Below are 24,027 nucleotides of genomic sequence, written 5' to 3'. Positions count from 1 at the left end.
TAATCTTAATTTTCAGTATTTTGGAATACTGAATGCAAGCAACTAATGCAGACATATGAATACAGCTAGCAGTAAAAGGACATGACTATTTTACTACCCCAGTTCTACTTAATATGAAATTGTTAAGAATTTTTCTAAATTTTCCATTTTTAAGGAACAGTTTTTCCAGTGCTGAGTACCTTTGTTCAGGTTTCTGCTGCCTAAAATACAAACATTATGGATATTAACCTTGCCATTCTCATGATTTCCAAGTTAATAGTAACGCACCAAAGGGAAATGTTTAACATCAAGATATGCTCTAGGCATTGGAGATCCAAGACAAATGCAATTTCCATTCATAGAAAAATAATCTTGCAACAACCTTATTTCCACTGTAGTTCTGTGTCCTTGCCACTCTACAGACAGCTTCACAGTTTATAAAGTGACTAACACCGGTGGATTTCCCACATTTAAACCAGGAAAGTTCACCCATGTCTGCAGGGCATTTCTGCAGCTCTCCCTGTATGTCTCACAAACAGCTGGAGACTTGGAGACTAGTGATGTTACATCCAAGCACAGTTCATCTTAGCCCCTGGGAAGTATTCCCTGATAGTAAACTTGCATTAAGTAAAATGAAGCACAGGGTTACCAGAAGGAGGTTTGGTCTTTGAAGAGGAGACAGAGAAAATGGTAAGCAAACTGCCCTGGCAGAACAGCTGACAGTAAAACTTCATACACAACCAAACAGTGCTATCAAAGCTTTAAACTGACAGGGTTATATTCTGTTGTCTAAATTCAAAGTCTTTCCAAAAGGCAACAATTGTGGGAGATCCTAAAGACAATATTATTTTTTGGAGAGTGAGGAAACAAAAGTGATAAATCAAAATAATAATTTGGAAATACTACTAGTACTACTGCTGCTGTTAAGTCAGAATAGTTTTCTTGCACAGACTGCAAATAATCCTTTAGGTTAGCTTGCAATGTTTAACATAAATTCACTGATCTGCACAGTTCAGTAAGCACCAAATTAATTGAGGGATAGTGGGCACCCAGAGGATACCAGGCATATTCTAAGACCATACCTGTGTATAGTGATAAAACATGAACACAAGTGAGGCATTCTCCATGAAAGGGGGGACTGCTAATTAATGCTTACATCCAGATAAAGTGCAGAGGAAGAATCTGACATGTGCAAACAGCCATTTTTGCTTATTTAAGCTGATGAGTCACAAGATTAATTGCCACACTTTGCCTTGTTCAGATAAGATGTAAAGGTACAAACAAAGAAGAACCTACCAGGACTCTCTACCCGCTTGTAGTGGTAGGGATTGATGCAAACCTCCTTCTGTTTGGAACCAAAGGGGAACTCGCAGCATTCCAGTGGTTTCAGTTCGTGATGGCTCTGCAGGTCTGGCCAGCGCCACACTCTGCAGTAGATGACGTGTGGAAGCCCTTTCCGGTGTGAAACCTGGAGCCTGCCATCCAGGGAACGAGGAATTGTGACACAGTTGCTGGGCTGACCAGGACAGCTCAATGCTTTTTCCAGCTCCTCCATAGCACCTTTTTTCTTCTTCAGTTTTTTTACTAATGCATCAACAGCTTTTTCTGCCCATTTTTCTTCTTCATCTCCTTGCTTCCATCCCAACAGCCTCTTCACTGCTGGGCTGGTGAAGGAGAATAAACTTGTCACATTCATGGTGACCCCACTGTGCTGATACCACAGAACCAAGCAGGAGAGACTGTCCTATTCTTCCACCACCACCAGGGTACAGCAGATCGTGTCAGTAGTCAAAAGCAGCCTGTATCAAATAATTCCAGTCCTTTCTCCTTTTCAATCCTCCAGTCCCAGGAAGGCAGTGCTGACATCCCCCCTTGATGGACGTGACCTTCTCATTATTCTAAATCCTTCTGGTCAACAACCTGCAAGAGAATATCAGAGGGAGAGAAAAAATGGATTTTACTTTTTAAGTTAACATACAGCAGCTAAAAACATCACCCACCCCAACCCACAAGAGTGTTGTGACCAAAAACCAACCAACAACAAAACAACAAGCAACAAAGTGTTGACAGCCTCTGGAACTGGACTTGAGGCACCTCTGGTGAAGACTTAAGAAGCAGGGTCTCCTGCTGAACCCTGTACACCCCTCTTTCCAAAACAGCCCTGAGTAAATGATGTGATGACCCTGAAAAGTAATGATGCATTAAAAAACAAAATCAAAACAGGCTGAGAGGGAGGTTTAGCATGAGCAGAGGGTAAAGGGTGAGGTACATGGTGGGACAAGTCCCCATCAGCTCGGTTCCCTCATCCAGTTTGCTGCATGGCCTCAGCGATTTTTGTGCCACACAACAAAGGGGACAGCAAGTGTGTTTGCCAGCTTCAAATAAAACTTCAGCTTGGTGCCTGAGGGGGTATCAGCTTGTACCATGAGAAGCTCCGCAAGAAGAAGCCCAAACACAAGAAGACATGACTGTATTCCCACACACACTCCATAAAAGGGCAATAATCCTATATGATAAATGTAGTTCACATTAAACCTAGCCTAAAATAGTCCCTCAAATTCATTTTTCACTATGAAGCATGAAGGGTGCTCCCCTCTGCCTGTCAGCTGCTGCAAGTTTAACCAGCAAAACGTTCCAAGGAACCACTGCAAGATCACTAGTGGGGTTTTATTATTTATTTCAGAGAGCAGCTGGAAGCAATATGCTCCAACAGCAATGTACTGCCCAGCTCCCTCCAAGTCATGCAGTTCAAAAATCACTGCACTAGACTTGAGCATAGCAGGATCCAAAACAGAAACAGTTCAGTCGCGCCTCTGACTTACTTTGGGGAACAAAAGGAAACAAAAGAAAAAATGAAACTAGAAAGATCCTTGCCCTCATCTCACACGAGAAAGAAAACCACATCTCCCCACCCCACCAAAGAGCCCTCACAGCTCACAAGCCAGGAACACTATCCTGAACTGCAGTGGTCACATCCTGAGCCTTCCTGTTGCAATGTCTGCCTGACTACTCAAGGCCACATGTAGGAGCGGGAAGGATGAGCAGTCCTGATAGGAGGATTTTAGACAGCACAGCGGTCCTTGAGCTGGGAGGTATGGAATGGGACTGAAGCAATGGGTGAAGAGGGGGAGGAATTCCACACAGGAAGAAGTCCTTGCTGTGAGCGGCAAGTTTTGTACTTGCCCATGCTGGAAGCAGGCAAGAGGCTCTGCCAGGGGAAGTGGAAGAGACCAGTACTGGCAGGGAGGGGAAAATGAGACAAAGAGAACTACAGCGCTGATTTTCAAATAGACAGACAAGACAGGAAACATATCCTGGACTGGACACCCACAGGTTGCAAAGGAAAGGGGAAGGGGAAAAGGATATGAATGTTTTTGTTGCCATCAGAACAACACAAAAAATCCCAACCAACCAGCAACTTACACACACAAAGAATAGAAGGTGTCATCACACCCACCTCAGACAGGATTTCATAGTTATACACTAAGACGTGATCGCAGAACTTAAAATTGCAAATGCTGTGGCACACTTACTCTCTTGACTGTCATGCATTGCAATGGTTTGATAGTATAACACTATATTTGAAGTACTTTAAGCTGAAAACCATCCACTTGGTTCAAATTAATTTGTCACTAGAACAGTTATCTAAATGCAGAGGTTCAGTTTTATTAGGCTGAATGCATAAACTACATTTATGTGAATAATGATTATGGACTAGGACACAGGCCACATCTACCTGAACTTCATACTGGTATTACCCATTTTTTATGCTAAGAATTATATTTGAAATAATAATGTCAATGCAATGGAAGATTTGCATGAGCCTGCAGCAAATTTAAGAATTTGTTTTGTTACCTGGGCATGTGCTATACTGTTAAATAAACTGAAACTCCCATTACTGTCACTGACTGTACTCCAGGTATACTTTATCCTCACATGCACTGTAAAGTGCTCTATTAAAATGCTGTGCTAATTTAAGAACTGAATTACTAGAACCTTAGTACATGTGCTTTAAATATGCTTTTAAGTAACTAAGTAATTCTCAACTCATGTATGGTCTGTATATCAATCAATATTCTAAACATCATTTTTCAGTATTTTTCAAACAAAAGATAAAATTCCATACACAAAAGTTACAAGTTTCAGTAAAGCTCTCCACATCCATTCAAATGAAAATCTTTAAAAACACATTTAAAAGGCATGAGTTGAAGCTCCAGTAAAGAAAAAAGTACAAAGTCTAAATTTCAACCCTAACTTATTTCAACATTGATAATGTTTGCAGATGTGGTTCTACCTAGGCCTGACCCATTTTCACCAAGCTACTTGCTGAAAAAAAGGAAAAGTCCTGTCTATTAAGACTGCATGTTTATATCAGTGCCTGAAAATACAACCCTAACACAAGCTAGTACACCAGCTCCACAAAGACCAAGACAAAATTCAGATGCAGCCCCAAGTAGTCAGACCCAAGGAACAGATTTTCTCAAGTTTTTGAATCAAATCCTGCAACATGCACACACATCCCACTCCCACAGCCATGCCCTCCAAAACCCATTTCACCATCACCACCAAAGGTATTAGGTTTACAGCTGGCATCTCTGTGGCAACAACTGCTGGGAGTGTGAGGAGTAGCATTATCTTGTGGGTGTGCTTGGAGGTAATGCAGCTCAGCAGGACCCAACTGGCCACCAGCCTTCAGCCCAGGGACTCCTGCTGAAGTCCTGCCTGCCCCAACAAAGCCTAAGCACACCCCAAGCCCTGAACAAGCTGCAAGATGAAGAAAGAGGGAGAAAACTCCCAGGCTGCTGTACACTAGTCACACTAAGCTCCAATACCAGTACTGAGCTAAAAAAAAAAAGGAAGGGAAAAAGCAACATATGTGGAGATTTTCGTTTCCAAGAAGTAGCGAGTGTGTCCATAGGGCTGAGCCCTTGCCAGTACATTCCGTTTCCCTTTCTGCCACACTTGGTTTCTGCACTGCATCATTTCCTGTATTACTGCTGCACAAAGTGGGCTTATCAGCTGGAAGTGCAAAATAAAGATTAAACCACGAGTCAGCAAATGACACAGTCTGTGTCCTTCTTCCCCAAATACACGTGCCCTTCTGGGAAAGTGGGAGTTGGTATTTCCAATAGCTGAGTGACCACCAGCCCTGGAAGGGTATGTTTATTCACCAGGTAGAGGTGAAACAGAAACCTAGACCAAACAACAGGACACTCTCCAAAAGGCAGCCTGGAATCAGTTTAAAGGAAATTGAGTTGTTACCCACTTATCAGCCACTCTTTACACATCAAAACCCATGCACTTTTTATTTTGCATTCAGTCTGCTAATGGATGAGTTGGAAATAGCAAACTTCTTCTAAATGCCAGTGCTGCTTTATTTGTCTTCCTTCACTGCTGTGTAGCGTTCAAAGATTTGTATAATCTTTGGACTGTAGCTTGTGAGAAGCCTATAAAAAATAAGTGAGCATTATATATATAATATATGTGTGTGTGTGTGTGTGTGTGTGTGTGTGTGTGTGTGTGTGTGTGTGTGTGTGTTTAGCCAGCCTTCTATTTAAACAAATATATTTCAGCAAAATGCCCAAGAATGAAGTTCTACTTTTCTAGCCCTCAAAACTCTGTCAGCAACATTAAGCAGACAGTAAAATACTCTATGAGACTGTTTTCAAATTCCCACAGGAGATCCCATAGGAAACCGTCCCACTTTGCATAAATGACTGGTTTTGGTGGGTGGAGAAAGGGTTAGTACAATTAGATGATCCTCTCTCTCCCAGAGGCGTGGAGGGGGAGCAAAACAACTTCTAGCCCGAGTTTCAGGCAAACAAGAAGTGGCTCTAACTCTTCTACTAATTTCATTATTTGTATTACAGGCTCAGTGATGCAGGCAAAAAGGATCCTATTAAATATTTTTAACATATGCTTAGCACAGTTATACATAAAAAGAGGCAGGAACCACAGTGAAGAGAATGTACATAATTGTTAATAGAGAAAACTATCTAGTCTATGGCATTTTATAAATTCAATTTTTCTTATTTTAGGCAATATACCTCCTCCCAGTGTCCATTACTTACTAACAATACAAAGAAATAGCAAACAGAGGGATTTTGTGTCTTTAAAACTATTTAGTAATTTAACTGCTCTGAAGGCACATATTTTTGGTAACTTATGTATTCAGTACAATATTTGGACCTTTTAGGAAAAAAAAAAAAAAGAAAGGACAGATTTTGGCATAGAAGCCAGGGAGCTATCACTTTATTCCTGCAAGAACTATTTCCATGTATTTCTAAAATCATGCAGTTTAAGCAGTTGTAATGCTGGAATGTATAGCAACATATTGTGCACTGACTTCTTCCAAGAATAGGGAGCAAGTAGCAAAAAGTTTTGATTTCTTTCTTCAAGTAATGTGACCTGTAAAACAGAAAGTCCAAAGTCTTCTGCTGAATTACTCTGTTCTTAATCAACAAGCTCTTTCTTTGCACCTCCTCATGGGAGACAATCAGATCTTGCTCAGCTTGGAAAAATGCTCTGAAACCTGGTAGAAACCTCAGTGACATTACAATACACATGCAAAAAGAAAATAAGTTTCATTTCAGAGTGCTGTAGAACTCATCAGGGAATTTATAGAGAACCTGAGTTGGCTTCCTTTGTAGTTCTGAAAGGCACAAGGAGAAAAGGAACTCTTTTATATGTCTTCTAGGCATGGTAGAAAGAATTCCAGAAAAAATACGCAACTTGTGTTAATTTCCAATATATAACATATTATTTGAGGAAAGAGGTGTCATTGGGCATTGAAAATACTTTATCAAACCTAAGAGAGCAGGCAGCTTTTTTCCTGTCACTGCATTAGACTCCCTTATTCAGGCCCAGAAGACCTCCCACCTGTTCTGCAAAGTAACCTGTGCCTTGGATCCCAATAGACAGCCCAAAACACCCAGTCTGTCCAGCCTACTGCTGGGCCATCACTCCTGCTGTTTGGCTGAGGGATTGCCCTCCCATATATCCTTGTTCAGCCCACAGAGAAAAGCCTCTCGGATACCTACACACACCCTTTATTCAGGGCATGGTGGGAGGGCAGGAGTGTCACACAGAGCAGGGGCCACAGTGACTGCAACAGCAGCCCCAACAGTTTCTTGTAAGAAATAAGCTGTTCTCAACAAGGCAGTAACATCTGCTTTTAGAGGAAGGACTTGAACAAGCTCTGACTTACTGGATAAGTCAAATCAAATCCATGAGTTCTGAGTGTGAAAGAAACAGCAGATGCACCCCTAGCTCAAAATAAAACCACAGGGGCAATGTAGAGTTTACCAGTGGAAGGGAGGCGGGCAACAGTGACACAAAAAACAAAAACCCTACTGCTTTGTTAGTCCAGAGCATGGTGGAATAACCTCATACTATCAATATCTGCCAGCTCCTTTCCAGTGCTCACCACAGCTCAAACCAAGGACACAGTGTTCGGCCAGTTTCGACAATGAACCGCAGCTTTTCTTCCGCCCGCCTGCCCACTCGGCTCCTGATCCTGCTCTTCAAGTCTCCATTATCACGATGACAAGAGCAAAACAACTGCAAATTCTTACAGGTTTTTTTGGACTTGAAGTCACCAGATTTGAAAGGCTTACGGTAACTTCACTGTTGCTTCTCCAGAAAAAATACCCGCTTTCCATACACACTAGAAACAAATCCTGTGTTACAACACAACTAAACTGGCATCAAAGCCAGTACGTAATTGTGAGAAAAGAATGCAGAAAAGGTCCTTTCCCAGTTTTAACACACACATCAACAATTAAATTTGCCTTTTTCCTAGTTAAGAACATTTCTTCTCAATGTCTTTGCAACTGTTTTGACATACTGGAAACCATACTCTGAAAACAAATTGGAACACCACATCTTGCACGAGTTTTACCTACACCTTCATTAAAGCACAAGAAACACCAACATCATACAGCCTCCTAAGTGATCACCAGATCCTCAAATCCTGCCTTTTTCACCTGGGAAACAGTAAATTTTCACCAAGAGAAACAGTAAATTTCCAGCTTGCACTGCTGAATTTCACTCATTCCTGCATTCAGATACACATGAGATTCACAAAGTCACAAAACACCAGCTCACCCTTTAATGCCCACCGGTCTCCTTGCTCTCCTTGCCATCCTTACTTGACTTGCCAAGACTACAGAAAAAAACTGAACTCAAGTTCACCAAGATACTTGGTCAGGAAGCTGGATAAGCCTGGTGCACACCAGGGCTAGATCGAAACGCACACCCAGGTGTGCACAAATCCCTTCTGGTGTCGGAAAGCAGTTGGGCTGAATCGGATGCACTTTCAAAGATTATCTCTAAAACCACAACTTAGTATTTTAAGTCAGGAAGGAACTGGAACTTGATGATTCAGACAAAACTCTAACACAGATGGGATTGCAAAATTATGATCTTCGCTACAATAGTTTTCTTGATGTCCCTAAATGCTGTGAAGGAAGAGATTCTTAATTTTTCACTCTCTCTAAGCTGAAGGCCTCTTAAAGACATCCTCAAATTATGACAAAACATTCTAAAAAACATATCCAAATAAACAATTGTCAAGACACAGAATGAAATACCAGCCATCTCAGTGGGTATTTCATTGCACACCTTTGGGGCAGGTTTATTAATTTCACTTGTACTGTGGAGTGTTTAAACTCCACATGTCCCAGCGGGACCTTGGAGCACTCAGAAGTACAGGAGCAGCCAAGGAGCTCAGTCAGCATCGTCAGATGACACAGACCAAGTCCCAAAAAATGTAGAAGAACCTCTAAGACCAGTCTGGAGCACTGGCTATGGCTTTGTGAACATGGGATACCCACAAAAATGACATGCCCAGTCCACCTATTAAAGTTACACTGGAAGTCCTTTTCTAAGAGGTCAAAAGGCTGGGGAAAACAGATTTTTTGTCCCCTTTTCATCATAAAACTCCTGTATAACTCCCTTTTTCCACAAAGACCATTCCCTTTCCTGACTTTTTGAACTGTCTTTAGAAAACAGGTGTTGTTTACAACAATAACAAACACGCATCTGTGTGGGTGTGTTAATACACACAAAGGCAGGATAACTGAAACCTCTTCCTATATTTAGATCTGTCTGGTCAGCTCTAATTGCATAATTTAATCAAAACCCTCTCCAACGGAAACACATCCATATTCATCACAGGCATCAAAGGAAACATCTTTACAAACTATATCCTTTTACAAACCAACACATGGTCCCACGCCACTTGTCCAATTGTTGAATTCCTCCTTTGGGAAGGGCATGGAATTTTATTTCTTTTTATCAGTTGAAAAAAGCATTTCCCTCCAATTCATCAGCACAGGGCGGGAGGAACTTCCTTCACAGGTGAGATGGGGAAAATTTACTGACATGTCATTTTCAGGGATTTTTTTTTTTAAGTTGTTAAAACATACATCTGCAGCATACAGGAAAACCTTTAAAACAAAACAAAAAAAAAGAAGAAAAAAAAGAAAAGAAAAATGCCCATCACAACTCATGCATCAAAATTTTTGAGCAAAGCTCATAAAATGCAAGATATGTTTTGTCTTCAGAGAATGACACAGTCTAGCACAGATTGCATGAATTCAAAGAGCAGTTTGTCAGTCCCAGCCAGGGTATTTTTTAAGGAAGGACTCCACCAAATGCACTCCAGTTATGCTCAGCTTAGGCAACTCACTGTGCCTACAAATGATTCATTTTACCAAGAGCATGTGCCAATACAGTTACATCAGCTGCATTAAACCACTTCTAGAGACTGTGACCCAGACTTCATTTATCAGAGATAAAGACGTTAAATTACAGCTCAAGATCCCCAGTTTTAAAGCAGTCACAAAAGCAAGAGATGACAAAACCAGAGGAGAATTACTTGTTCACTAATAGAATTATTGTGTCACACCTCAGATAAGCAGAACAAACTGATGAAAATTATACCAAAGAGGGAATGTCATTGAATTAAATAATCTTTTCACAGATTAGTCCCTCACCCACCATTTATACACCTGAAACAAGAATGCCTCTTCAGTTTGCCAATACTGAGGACATTTCAATGCATTTTATGATGCATGCTTTACTTTTTTAAAAGGATTCCTCTAGCTGTCCTGGATTTTGCTTTATTTGCAAAAATCTAGGGAGCTATGTTTTTGCCTTTAAACAACATTTAAAACATTGTATCTTCTTCATATCTTTAAAATGCCTATGCTAGATTTTGAGAAGTGTCTTGCAATTCACAACCACCATTCTGGACAGAGAAAGTGTTTCAAGATGATACAGCTTTCCATGCCAAGTTTATACAACTCAGAAACAAACACCAGTATCTGCCAGAGTTCCACTGTCCAATGAAACATTTTTTTAATTACAGCATGTCCTTCTGAAAACCAGAACCGGACTTCAGACGACACAAACTCCAGTGTGCTCCAGGTCCTCAGGACAGTGAGAAGAAGCTGCACAACCACATCCCAGCAGATACTTCCAGCAGTATCTTGGTAGTTATCAAGCCACCCAAACTCACCAGACCCTTTGCAAATGGAAGGAGACAAGAACACAGATGCTCCTTCCGCTTACACACAAGACAAACTCTTTAAAGATTGAGAGTTACAAGCAAAAACAAATTTATAGGGATCCTCCTGAGATCAGTCCTAGGAAACTTTGGCTTCATGTTTTTTGTTTTTTATAATACACAAACCAACAGAGATGTAAGGTTGATCAAGGCCTTTACCAACATGTGAGGTACAAGTCTGAGCTTGTCTACACTGAAAACTTGAACTGCTTTCAACTACACCCCAATATAATCCTAGAACACGGTACAATTTCACCAATATTAAAACTATACTTGTGGAGAGAAAGGCTATTGACACACAACTATGAAGGCATTTACATGGTCTCACTTTTACAATGCTTTAATCCAATTAGTCTACAGACCCAAAGGAACAGTAACTCTTGGTTCAACGGAAGACCAGGCATTAGGATCACCAGCTTTCCTCTGGACCAGCAGGCACACTTGGAAGAAAATGAGTATCACACATTATTGTGGTCAGAAGCCAACAACCTTCCAGACAAGTCAGTTCACCAATGAAGTCTAACAGCTCTGTTTTCAGGAGCATTTTAATCCTAAGAAATCTACTGACTACAGCTGAATTAGCCATCAGAGCGTTTTTTTCCAGCCATACCTAAGCCTGTAAACCCTGTTGGCAGGAGTATTGTCATGGAGAGCCTGGGCTGCTGCTCTGGAGACACAGCTCGCCTTCCCTTCGGGCTCGCCACCCCCTCGTGTCAAGCCTCAGCATCTCCTGCTAACAAGTGGGTAACAAAACTCTTGAAAGCTATGATTAAGAGGCAGGTATCAAACAAAGAAAGCCAGAGCGGTGGCCACCAGCACAAAATGTTTGCTGGCAGGATGGCACCAAGACACCCCTCTGAAAGCACCTGCCATTACCCCAAGCAACACCACTATGCCACCAAGTCACTCAGCCCTGAGCAAGAACCGATGATCAGTGAGGGTACTGAGGGCAAAGGCACTGTGGGGTAAGACCAGGGCACGTGCCGGTGCTACCACACTCACCATAGCCAAGGAAACATGACCCCCAACCACTGCCCACAGGGAATGGGCAAGCACAGGCACAGCAGTCACAGACATACCCTTCCCCTTCGAAAAGGGCAAAACAAGGGTGCACACATACATGAGGAGATCCAAAAAACTGTGGGATGAGGCAAAAGCAGCTGTCACAGCCCTCTGCCAGAACATCTGCATAATCTCACGTCAAACTGTTTTCTCATATTCCAGAGATCAAGGCTTTGGAGCGTTTTGTACAAAGGCTTCAACCCACAGATAGGAACTGATAGTTAATACAGCAGTTGGGAACAGCATAGCTTGAAAGGAAGTGGGAGATATCCTCCTACATTGCTTACCGGGAATACGGAAGTTTTACAACATGAGAAAAGGGCTGCAATCTATCTGTCTGATCCCCTGGTTATCTCCAAGCTTTTTATGATTTTTGGAAGAGGAGTCAAGCCACATAAAGAATTACTCAGTACTCTTTCCTTATCTACATTTTTTTTTATTAACAGAGTCTGTAGGATTCTGCATAAGGAAATAAAGCAACTTACTACTTACTCCACTCTAATTTTCCAAGAGCAGGTTGAAGTTTCAAAATTCAGGTTTTGTGAAGTTGCAGCATTGCAATCTGACAGCCGAGACACCAAAATACAGCAATTCCCAAAGAACCCATGCTCTGCTAGGTCAGCAGCAGGATAGCCAAAACAGCTATAATGCTTCCCAAATTTTCCATGGCTGCCTGCTACTGAGCAGCCATAGCTGTCCTAGAACAGAGGACAGGCAGAATGGCTTCAAGCTCCAAAGTCACAGTGAGACTACAAGGGTGAACTTCCAGGGCTTGCAGCTTTCCAAGGCTATTTACTTTTAGGCTAAAAGCTAGGGTTCAGAAAGAGCACACAAAGATTTCAGACTCCTTGTCTTTAAGCTCTTAAACTAGATGCCTTAAATTCTGGAGCTGAAACCAGTACTGCCCAGCTGCCTTTAGGCCCAAACCTTGACTGCTGGCTGGCCTGGAAGAATGACAGCCCTGGTGTCCCAAGTCAGGGGAAGCAAGAAGATAGGCAAAGATGTGATAGAAAAAATCAGAAATATGAGATTTCAGCCAAAGCAGCCTGCCACCAGAACTCCAAGTTCTCAACCACTACCGGTTCACAAACCACAGGAGATGCATTTGGTCTGACCATGAGCAAGAGTCACGGCTGATAAACTAGTGGGGACAAGGGCAAAGGGAACAGTTATCCAGCAAACTGTATTAAATAGCCTTGGAGTATTTATGCCTGTTATGGCAATGTTTTCTGTACAGAACAAAAGATTTCAAAGAAGCCTGTAGCCAAGCCAGAGGGGAAAAAATTTAAAATTATAGTTGGACTCACAAGTTCTGGATAGTTCCTCAGCATAGCAGCAGGCCACAAGTGAGAACCTCACTCCAGCACTACCACTAAATACCTAAAGTTTGTATTTTAAATTTCTGGATAGCCTAATTCCTTGAAGTTAAGAAATATATTATAAAGATGCAAGTAAAAAGAAAGAGTAAGGGGCTTAAAAGAGATTTACCAACTAGCATCAGAACAAATGCTTTTTAAGTTTCTTTTGAGAAAAGTGGATTGAAAACCAAAAATTCAAAAGTGATTTATGCAGTGGTGCAGAACCCAGGAAAGCTACAAACAGTGCATTAGCTCACAGGACGTATCAGCTTCAGGTGCCCAAACTGTCTTCACTGGCAGTGATTTCTGGTAACACCACTCTGCTTTTACAGAAGAGTTTTTAATGGATTTAATATTTACCTTTTCTCTGGTTTCTTGATATGCCAACCTGGCATGCCATTGTTTCAAGTTATTTCATCCTCTAAAGAGGAAAATAAAGTTTCAATTACTAAGAAGTTAAACTTGAAGGACATTCTTTTCCTCGTGAGGAAGAACAATTGTCCTCTCACATATGAAGTGCACTAGATGTGCTCTCCTCATACAGTTGCATTTAACTAGAAAAACACTTCTAACACAGCTTGCAGCTTATACCAGCAAAACAGCACTTGACCAGAAAAGCTTGTTTAAGTGTTGCTCCCCATCCATCCTCCCTCACCCCCCATAAAATACACTGTATCATTAATCACTGTCGTTTTGCTGCCAATATAAGTACACTGGGGCTTTGTGACTGATGTAACTCTTGGCAATCTAACCTCGCTATGCTAATCACCAACGTAAGTATCTGGGAAAAAACCCTGTAAATCAGACCTTTCCTTGGCAAGCATATTAAGGAAGTCTTCATCTGGGAGTACTACAGCACTCCCTGCTAACTGGCCACCTTGGGCCACCGAGGTCACAGGTCCACAAGCACATGAGCAGCCCCAAGATCTCGCTCCCACCCAAAGAGAAAAGGTTTCTCTTTATTCCCACGTGTCAGCCTCGGTACTCCAACACAATTCCCCCTCTCCTTGTCAGTCAATTCACCTTTCTAACCTGGCAAAATTAACATCAACCAAAAAAAATTATGCTGCAGGATCAGCTAAGAGCAGGATGAGCACTGAAGTCACCCAGCCAGCATACACAAAGAAATCATGGCTGGGGTTGAAAGAAACCCAACTGTTAAAGAGTTCTCTCTATCTTATGGAGCTTCCACCCCCAAATTTTAAATGATAGCCAGGTCAAAGGTTACCTCACACTCAGACATGAGTACTTCAGCTGATTTGCAAACCTGGTCTCATTCCCGGAGCAAGGGGCTCTGCCCCAGCTGGTTCTGAATAACCAAACACTCCAGCAATCACTTCAACCTCCCTCTGCTGCCACTGCCTTCTGCTCTAGTAACTCGACAGCAAACTTTGGAAAACAAGAAGAGTGATTTTATATCCATCTATCCAAAAATACCACACACTGCAGAGTTTTAAGCTGAGAGCATTTATAAAATATTTTCCAGATGAAATATAATACAGCACATTACAGAAACTGTAATTATATTATCTTAAGTTTTTAAGCTAATAAAGACAAAGACTTTTCCTTTGGCTACTACATCCAAGTGAAAGCACTTAACACTCACACTAGCTAGCATAATTAATAAAGGGCCTATTATTAAATATGCCAGACTGTAAAGCCAGCAGTGGGCAAAAATGCAGACCAGGAAACTGTAATAGTCGAGATGGCAACCTATATGTAAGCCAACTTTCCCAAGACATTCAGCAAGTGTGAAATTCACATTTCCCAAATTAGTACAGTTCATCACTGCATTCACCATCTATTATCTATCTATCTATCTATCTATCTATCTATCTATCTATCTATCTATCTATCTACCTATCTCCTCAGTGACAGAAAGGCAGAAGTGTCTGACAAGAGGAAAGACTATGAAGGAAGATGAAATTCTGGTCCTGAACATTGGAGATTAATGATAAGACCTCAGTAAAGCCACTCAAGTTGGGTCTCTGTCTCCCTCATCTTCCTCTCCCCTCCCTGTGCAGGGAAGCACATGCTTTAGATGTGTTTGAGATTCCTGAAAGACCACACATTTGAAATTAAACCAATGTAATCATCCTAAACACATAACAATCCCTGAAGCCATCACGCACATGTTGTCAGGTCCCCGAGGTTTAGATAAATTTCAAGACTACCTTCTTCACTGTTTTGACAAAACAATAGCACAGTTGTCAGACAACTGGAAAAATAGGAGTCACCTGGATATGGTCCTGGGCAACCTACGTGGCCATGATTGAGCAGGAGGCTGGACCAGATGACCTCCAGAGGTCCCTTCCAAACTCAACCACACCATGATACTGTGAAGTGCTCAAAACAACCACCTGCCAATCATTTGGAAACAAGAATTTGGCCCACATCAGAAAAGCAACGGGTTCAAGAAAACTGGATGGAACCCTGTTTGCCTCAGCACAACTACAAAATCACATCAAGTGCTACTAGATGAAGGTAGAGACTGAGCTCTATTTCCTCTATATAGGCAAAGGCAAAAGAAAACTGCTTTTCCCCCAATTTTAACCACTTCAAAGGATCCAGAAATCTTCTGAGTTGCATCACTCTTCCTTCCTTTGTGCCTGTACCCTTGAAGTTTGGCTCCATGTATGGCTCGATTCCACTAAAATGCAAGTCCTCATCACTGTCACCTTACTCCACACACAGCCCTGGTAAGAAGCCAGTTTTGCACCCCATTTTTCACTTCTTCTGAGCTACTGAAAGATTCTGATCTCCAGAGGCTTCCATACCATGCTGATCACTACAGCATCAGACACCTTAAGCAACCATGACTAACCCCTGTCTCCCAGGCTACCTGCAATGGCCAGATGGATTATTTTATTATACATGGAGTAAGGTCAACAGAAAAAAAAAGATCAAACAACTTGTAATTGTACTAGCCTGAATAAAGCCCATCCTAGGTTAAAATAAAACCAAACTTGCCTTCCTCAAGTATATTTCAGCCAAGAAACCTAACAGTGGCAAAAATATGTAAAATTTCACAACAGAGCATTTAGATATCAAAAGAAAGACCCTTCATCAAATACGACTGTGTTTTATTCATGAGCCATTAGTAACTTTTCAGGACCCGTGAGCAGAATCCACACTCTAAGCAGGTGCTAGTGGCCTAACTTGAAAGTAACTTTCTTGTTCCATTCAAGACAGCTCAGAAACCCTTAAAAAAAAAAGACAACTGGCCAACAGTGAGCAAGAGTGTTCTGCCAACTTTTTTGTCCTACCAAAACACTGGCAGAGTTTGTTTTGCAACATCTTGGGAGGGCTAGAAAGAAAAGGACAAGGAGTTAAAAAACAACAAAGAACAAAACAACCAAACCCGTACATTTTTTGCTACTCTTCAGCTTTATAAATTACAGGGACACCACAGAGAAACAAACCATCAACCAAAAGAGCAGGAGCCATCAGTTCCACACCACCCTCCACCCTTTTCCTTACACACACTACCACGTTTGTCATGAGAAAATTTTTGAGAGCCTTCTCTCCCCAGCCTCAGAAAATACTGCGAGTGACAAGCCACATACTCGGTCCCTCAACATGTCAGTTGAATGAAATTCCTTACTCTAGTAAGATACATGTAAGACAACAGGGGCACTTGATTAATTTCTCCCATGTCAATATTCAAATGAAACCTAACAGATACAAAGGTGAAATATATTGGCAGAATAAAGTCAAATATGCAGCTCATTAACAGCATCTGGCCAAACAGCAGATGTTTCCTCCTCTTATCACCCTTAGGAACACATTTCAGTGAAGCCACGATTTGTTGCAACATGATTCTCTGGTTATATACTTCATCTTTAGCAAAAATTGATTTTATGCATACATACCAGTGTAAGAATAAAGTATCTTCAAGAGTCTCACACATGATTTCAGCAGACAGAACACTGCTATTATTTTCAATGCCTTAAAATGCTTGAAATCAGAAGTCTGAACTTATTTACTAAAAAAATATCCTCAGTAAATCAATCTTTCATGTAAATACAGAAGAATTTGCAAGTATTGAACAAAGTAAAGAAGACAAAGTATCATCAACTATGGTCACTGCATGCTGCGAGCAATCTGAACATATAAGATTGTCTGAACTCATGGAAAACTTTTCAACTTGCTACAGAAGTGTCCAGTATTAGCTCTGTGTACACATGTGGCTTTTTTGCTTTCATCTACTTAGACATGTCCTGAAACATGTACATCAGTCTTGCAACCTGAGTAGAAGAAACTCTGTAATGCTGTAAATCCTGAAATCCAAGTCCCACTCATGGACAAAATCTGTACTGAGAGGACATATTTTCAGCTTCCCCTCAAACAATAGTTTCAAGTACTGAAAGAAAGTCCATCAGTCAAATCTAGAGGGCAGACTTAATTATGACACCCATGCTGGGGACACACACAGGAGACAGTGAAAACTCTCACAATTCTGTCTATAATCACTTCAGCATTGTAAAAGGTTTTAATGGATATCTTATTTCCACGTTCCCCAATATTGGATTGATAGTCCAAAGATCACTGTGATGTGGAGTGGCATTTTAATGATTTTAATGACAAAAACTTGCAAGTTATATACTTTTGAATACCATTAAGTCCTATAATTCAGACTGTCTATACTGACTTACCCAGACAGTCTCATCTGCTGCCATGTTGGGAAGAGTGTTCCCTTTTTAAGTACAGAAATATGAAATAATGCTTCAGAAATCACTGGTGAACCACATTAATGATTTGCTTACATGCCAAGTCAACATAATAGTTGGTTTTGGATGATACTGCTTTGAACAGTGCCTAAATATAATGACTTATATAAAGGCATGTTTAAAAATAATTTGTTTTCCTCCTTGTACTCTAGACTTCGCCTGTGCATGCTGGGGAAAGGGTGGGGGAAGAACTAGATGAGAAAGACTGGTGACATCTGTTCTAATATCACCCTCCCAAGTGGATAACCCATATGGAAATAAAAGTGCCATATAGTTCAAAATAATTACAGAGCTATGATAGAATGACCAAATCGTGCAAGTGTCCAGAATAGCTCCACTGGTCAGGCTCCCTGAATTGGCAAGTCTGGAGGGGGGAAAGTCTAGGGGGAAAAAAACCCCTTCAACTCTTGATCTAAACTCAGTTTGTACAGCCTCCCAGGACAGCAGTCGCCAGCAGAGCACAACTGAGCAAAGCAATCCGGACTTGCAGAAAACCCTTTGTAATCCAAGGACAGCTCAGCCCAGCTGCTGTGCCACACACAGCACGGCTGTCAGGGCTGGGTCACACAGCCCCATAACCCTTCCACCAGAGCAATCTCAGTGCCACAGCACCTGATACACACCCTCCCTCCTTCCCCAAAATAAAAAAAAAAAACAAAAAAACAAAAAAAAACAACATAATAAAAATGGACCCAACCCCACAACTCAGAGGAGTTCAGCTTTACTGCATCGAATACTTGACCTCACACTGGCTAATTGGGAGTAGCGTGTTCGACCTTTGTTCCTATTTAACTAGGAGGAACTTCCAGTGCCGACACGTGCTGGCATCATACGGATGCAGGAAGAGATCCCATACAATCTGGCTTCATTCTAGAAAACTTTTAGATTCCTTGAAATGAGCCTATTTTAAGAAATGTTTGCCTTCTCTATCTCTTTAAAAAACAAAGGCGTCCCCCACTCAAATACGCAGGGAACCAAAAAGCTTCTGTAATGCAAAGTAACATTTGTCTGAGGAGGAGGATAGGGATCTTTGTGGCAACCACCAACCAGCCAAGAGCGTCCTCCTCCCCACCCCTGGGCCCACTATCTGCAAAGCCCTTCACAAAGGGCCCAAACCAACATTTTCTCGGGTTATTTTGAATCTTGAAAAATAGTGACATTCTAATGGAAATAGTTACACCCCAGCCTGCAGGGGTACATCTGCATGAGTTAAAAAGTATCAATATAAAACAACTGAGTTCCCGTGTCAAGCAAACTCCTCTGTTGTAATACAGAAATTCTCTATGCTGTTCCACAGTCGACAAACCATCACAGCTCGAGCATAATAGCTGGGGAATTGCAAGATGTCTGTGTGGATGGGCCTTTCAATCACCAGCATTTCAAGCCTTGCTTGCCAACTTGGGGTTTATGTTTTAAAGTCCAGTTTTCCATTCGGTAAATTTCAAAGCTGAACTTCTAGGAACTGTATATCATCTTTTAATTATTAAGACTGGTATGCATTCACTTTTTTGCTATGCACAGAAGAAAGTCCAGTTGAGGAATATTAGTCTGCTGTTACTAAAGGGAAATAAGTGAAGTTTTTATGGGCAAAACAGCCTCTTCCCCACTCCAAAAACTGAGTGAGTTTGTCATGAAGATCTAAACAAGAAATTAAAAAAAAACAAAAACCAAAACACAGACACAAAACCAACAAAATCCCTACACATCAGCACAATCACTTCACTAACCATAAAGCTATTTGTGCAATCTGACTTTCATTTTCACAGGTTTTATGGCTCTCTCTTCAATAAGGTAGTTTCTTCACCTGCACTGACGCAGCAGAAGAGCTCCATACCCACATTTTGTAAGACACTGCACTCAAAAGCGAGCTTTAATTCTCTTATCTGGCACTCAGAAAGCACCTCAGCTAAAGCACATGCTGCTGAGATGCAGCTGAACCTGAAGACTAATGGACCTCTTACCACTAGTGAACACTTATTTTCTCTGCTTCTCTTGTATGCCTGGAATTTTTTTTTTTACTTACGTTTGTGACTAAAAATAAGACATGTTTCTTTCTCGGTTGGAAGAAGCTCAGGAGAGTAAGTGCAGAGATCATACCAATTCAGATATGAGGAGTTGGTTTAACCACTAACACATGCAAAACTCTCTAATCCCCAAGCAGCACACTGACTAGAAGAAAGGAGAAAAAAAAAGGAGTTTTTGCAGGATTTTTCCTACAACACTGTCACAGTGATTTTACCAGCAGAAAGAGCAAGACCTAAGATGCCTAGTATTTAATAAACATTTTACTGCCTGTGGTATGCTACTTTCTAAGGCAGTAAGAGAGAAAAACAAATCTGAAGCCACAGTTGCCTTCACTAAGAAAAGCAGAGTTACCTGTGCCAAGATGTATTCAAAATTACAGTGTCTGTTCTAAAATAAGTTTGGTCATATAGTTCAAAATATGACTAAAATGCTCTGTCTTATACAAGAACTGAGATCTGCAGGAATATTTCAACAGTCAGTTACAAACTTAAGTAGGATAAAAACACTAGGAGGAAAAAAAGCCCAAACAATTGGCTTGTTTGCCTATTTGTCCCTTTGGTATTGACAGCACAGTCTTCAGGTAAAGTCCAGCCAATTCTGAGGCTTGAGAAAGGATATTCACTCACAACCACTTCCCCATGCACACATCTCGAAACTGCACATGCCTTCATCTATTTCAGCTTCTAATGACTGCAAGGAAGAGGTTAAGAGTCAATTTAAATTGGTTCAGCATTTTCTCTTCACAGGGCCACAAGCTTTAATTTCAACTACTCTTTGCATAACTTAAATAATAAACACGGTGCTCTCTTTATTTGATTCTTAAACCACCCGTATCTGAAGCACAATGGGACATGTCACACACACTTGCTTCGCTGCCCTCATAATATGGTTTAATTATGATGACTGAACTAACAGGCTCACATCATAGACTTTTACAGGTTGACCCTGTGTCATCCTGATGTATCATTTTGCACCAGTTCAGTGCTGTAAATCAATTTAAGATCTCCAGCAGGTTGAAAAGGCTGGTAATGATGCTTTCTCTGCAATCTCTGGGGACTCCATATTATACACAACTTACATTATTTATAAAGCTGAGATGATGCCTCCATTAGGCCTGTAAGACTACTCAAATGAGCTTTTATTTCACACACACAACTTGGGCTTCATAGAGCAGAACATTGGCTATATGTAATATCCACTGCATTCATGCTTCAGTTTAAAAAAAAACCAAAGTCATAACCCCTTCATTTTTTAAAATCTTTATACTAAGCAAAGAAACTCATTGTTTAAACTGAATAACTTCCCAACTCTCAGAAACATAAGCAGCACTTTAATTAACCTTTGTATTGCTTTTCTTCACATTTAACTCCTTACTCTGTGTTCAAACTACAGAGAAAAAGCAAACACTAAACTCATCAGCTTTCAAATATTTGATCGATAGTTAATATTTATACCAAAACAGAAAGATCTCCATCTGTTTATTAAGTCACTTTTCTCAAAAGTATTGGATTATCACATCTTCAAGGGTACACAAAAAGCAAGTTGAACAACACAGAGTAGGAAAAAATGTATTTGATTACATACCCAATGGTAATGGGGTCAAAACAGACGCAAGGACAAAACCCTACCCTTAGGGTAACCTGATCATGCCTTGAACTGATCCTTTCTGGTAGCTGTGGAAGGCTTCTGGATCACCCAAAGCAAGGGAAATTTCTCTCAAGCACCTACTCACAGTTTGAAGTAAATTGTGAGATTTCATCCCTGAGACCACAGCAAGTACTGCAAAAAGGGCCAGGTATCTTTCATTTTCACGCTGATGCCCTTCCAGTCACAGCAAAGAAACAAGCACTCAAAAGTTGCACTAAAATGCAATGAGAACACCTAAAAAGCTTCACAGTACTGCTCTCTGGCTCAATGGGAAAATTAAAAGAGTATTAATCAGCTGCAACTAACAAATTCATGTCCCATAATTCAGCAGAGTAATTACTGACAAGTAAAAGAAAAAAACTAAGTCAATCTCAGGTTCTCTCACATGATTTGCTCCTATTGTTTGACAGGACAAGGTGCACACAGTCAGCCACATGAAGACTGGCAGCATTACAGACACACGCCTGCAAAGAAAAGTGTTCTCTGTGGGCTAGGTTAGCTTCAGTTCTTAGCCTTATTCTTGAGTGCTGCTTAAAAACACAAGCAACTATTGGAGGAGAAAAACATTAAACAAGTTTTCTCTTTTTGATTTCTCCTATGTGTGCAAAAGAAGTTCAAACTAAGAGCTATGACAGCTCTTTCCTAAGCATAGTAGTTTGGAGACACTGTATCTTTAAACACTGACATCCATTAAACACTGACATATTTCAGGCAATGATCTTTTCCATTTGCTTGTATCTGAAATACACATCTACTTTTAGTCCTCCCCATCTGGATCTAACAATACTGCTTTTACTAACTTTTGTTTATAATGCTTCCTCAAATAAAACTGTTACCCTTTTGGACACACACTGAACATCATTTTATCCTGAAATACACCAAAATAACGATTAATTTTCAGAGTAAACTCTAATTATTCAGATACTGTAAAAGCAAACTGTAAGGTCAGACTACGTATCTTCTCCAGATTATTCCACTAACAAAAGAGCAATCACAGCAATCCTGCTTTGGTCAGAACTCCCTCTGACTTCGGTTTATTAAAAAAAAAAAAAAAAAAAAAAGTAGTATTTGGCCCAGATCCTTTCAAACGCCTGACTGATTATTTCCACGCCAGTAAATTTTAATAAGCTTTAAAGATCTATATTCAGGATAAGATTATTTGGCTGTACGAGTATATGAAGAAACTATACTGAGGAGGGGGGAAATCTCAAGCATCCAAGCCCTCTAACAGAGAGAAAGAAAAAAAAAATTACGTGAACTTTCCTTGACCTCTAAGCACAGATTTGTCATTAAAGAAAAGAGAAGGGAAGGGATAAAAAAAAAATAAAAACAAAAACGGAGGGGAAGGGACTACGGAAAGAAAGGAAAGGGGGTAAAAAGGAAAGAAAGATAAAACTAGAGGGAAAGGGACGCGGCTGGGCCGAGGCGGGAGACGAAGGGCTGTTCCCGCACACACAAAGGCGGCCCCTGCCCCGGCCGGGGCTCCGCGGGCGCACAATGGGGCCGGGAACGGGAACGGGGCCGGGAACGGGAACGGGGAGGAGGAGCAGGAGAACGGCGGCTTCCCGGCGGGAGAAGGCTGTGCCTGCTCCGGGCCCGGCCGGACCTACCCGCGAAGTTGGTGCCGGAGCGGAGCCCCCGGGCCGCCGCAGGGCCGCCATCATGCCGGGCAGGGCGGGGAGCGGGCGGGCAGCGCCGCGGACGAGCCGCTTCCCTCGGAGCGGGGCTGCCCCGGGGCCGGGACCACCCGACCAAGGGAGGGAGGGAGGAAAGGACGCGGAGGGGGAGAAGGAGGGTGCGCGGGCACGGCGGGCAGCGAGCGGCGAGAGGACGCGAAGTTGTTACCGGCGGACGGGCGGGCGGTGACGGGCGGCCACGGCTCCGCGCCGAGAGCGGGAGCGGAGCGGGAGCGGGTTCGGGATCGGGATGGATGTGGCCCGGCTGGCGTCAGGCAGCCGCAGCCGCCCCGCGCCGCTCACCGGCACACACACACTCCCTCACTCACACACACACACTCACGCACGCACCGGCCCGGCCAGGGATCCTCCCCAAATTCCCGCCCCCGCCGCCGCGCTGCCGTGTCCCGCTGGGAGCGCTGCGCCCGCCGCCGCAGAGCCGCGGCCACTGTGCCGCTGTGCAGCGCGGACCCCGCACCCGTCCCGCTATCCCATCCGCACCCAGCCCGCTGTCCCATCCGCACCCGGCCCGCTGTCCCATCCGCACCCGTGTCCCTGTCCCATCTGCACCCAGCCCGCTGTCTTAGCCGCACTCGGCCGCTGTACCGGCCCGCTGTCCCATCCGCACCCGGCCCGCTGTCCCAGCCCCTCGGGCGCCTTCGCACGGCTGGAAAAGGCGTTTCCGCACGGCCCGAGCGCGGCTGCGGAGCTCCGGCAGTGGCAGATACCGACAGACTTTGAGTTACAGGCAATTCCTGATCGAAATGGATTATGTCCTGCCTCTTGCCACAGCTGATTCAGTCCTGTATTGGTCTGTTCTTAATACTGACCTAATTGCTGTAACACCTCCCAGTGACAGAGCACTCTCTGTCCCCAGGTATTTTACACGTGGACAGCCTCCTGCCCATAGGTACTAATGCTGCACTGACTCCATTCATGCGAGTAAACCTGTTGCATTGCGTGAGGCTTCTTGTGCAATC

The 24,027-nt window shown here is 42.3% G+C and overlaps 1 protein-coding gene across 8 annotated transcripts in view; it reads right to left on the bottom strand.

Moving 5' to 3' along the window:
* Positions 1–24,027, bottom strand: part of SMAD1 (SMAD family member 1) — an 82,437-nt gene that overhangs the window by 22,938 nt on the left and 35,472 nt on the right. Inside the window, exons 1-2 of one of the 8 annotated variants that reach the window (XM_071555616.1) lie at positions 23,676–23,698; positions 1,276–1,899 (exon numbers count right to left, since the gene is read on the bottom strand). In XM_071555616.1, coding sequence (XP_071411717.1) covers positions 1,276–1,675 — 400 coding nt within the window. In that variant the 5' untranslated portion in view covers positions 1,676–1,899; positions 23,676–23,698. The other 7 variants (XM_071555614.1, XM_071555617.1, XM_071555612.1 and 4 more) reach the window with 7 other exon arrangements.

This window comes from Pithys albifrons, chromosome 5 (genome assembly GCF_047495875.1).
Source record: "Pithys albifrons albifrons isolate INPA30051 chromosome 5, PitAlb_v1, whole genome shotgun sequence".
NCBI lineage: Eukaryota > Metazoa > Chordata > Aves > Passeriformes > Thamnophilidae > Pithys > Pithys albifrons.
Note: the sequence above shows the minus strand (reverse complement) of the source record. Positions and strands in the feature narration are given on the sequence as shown.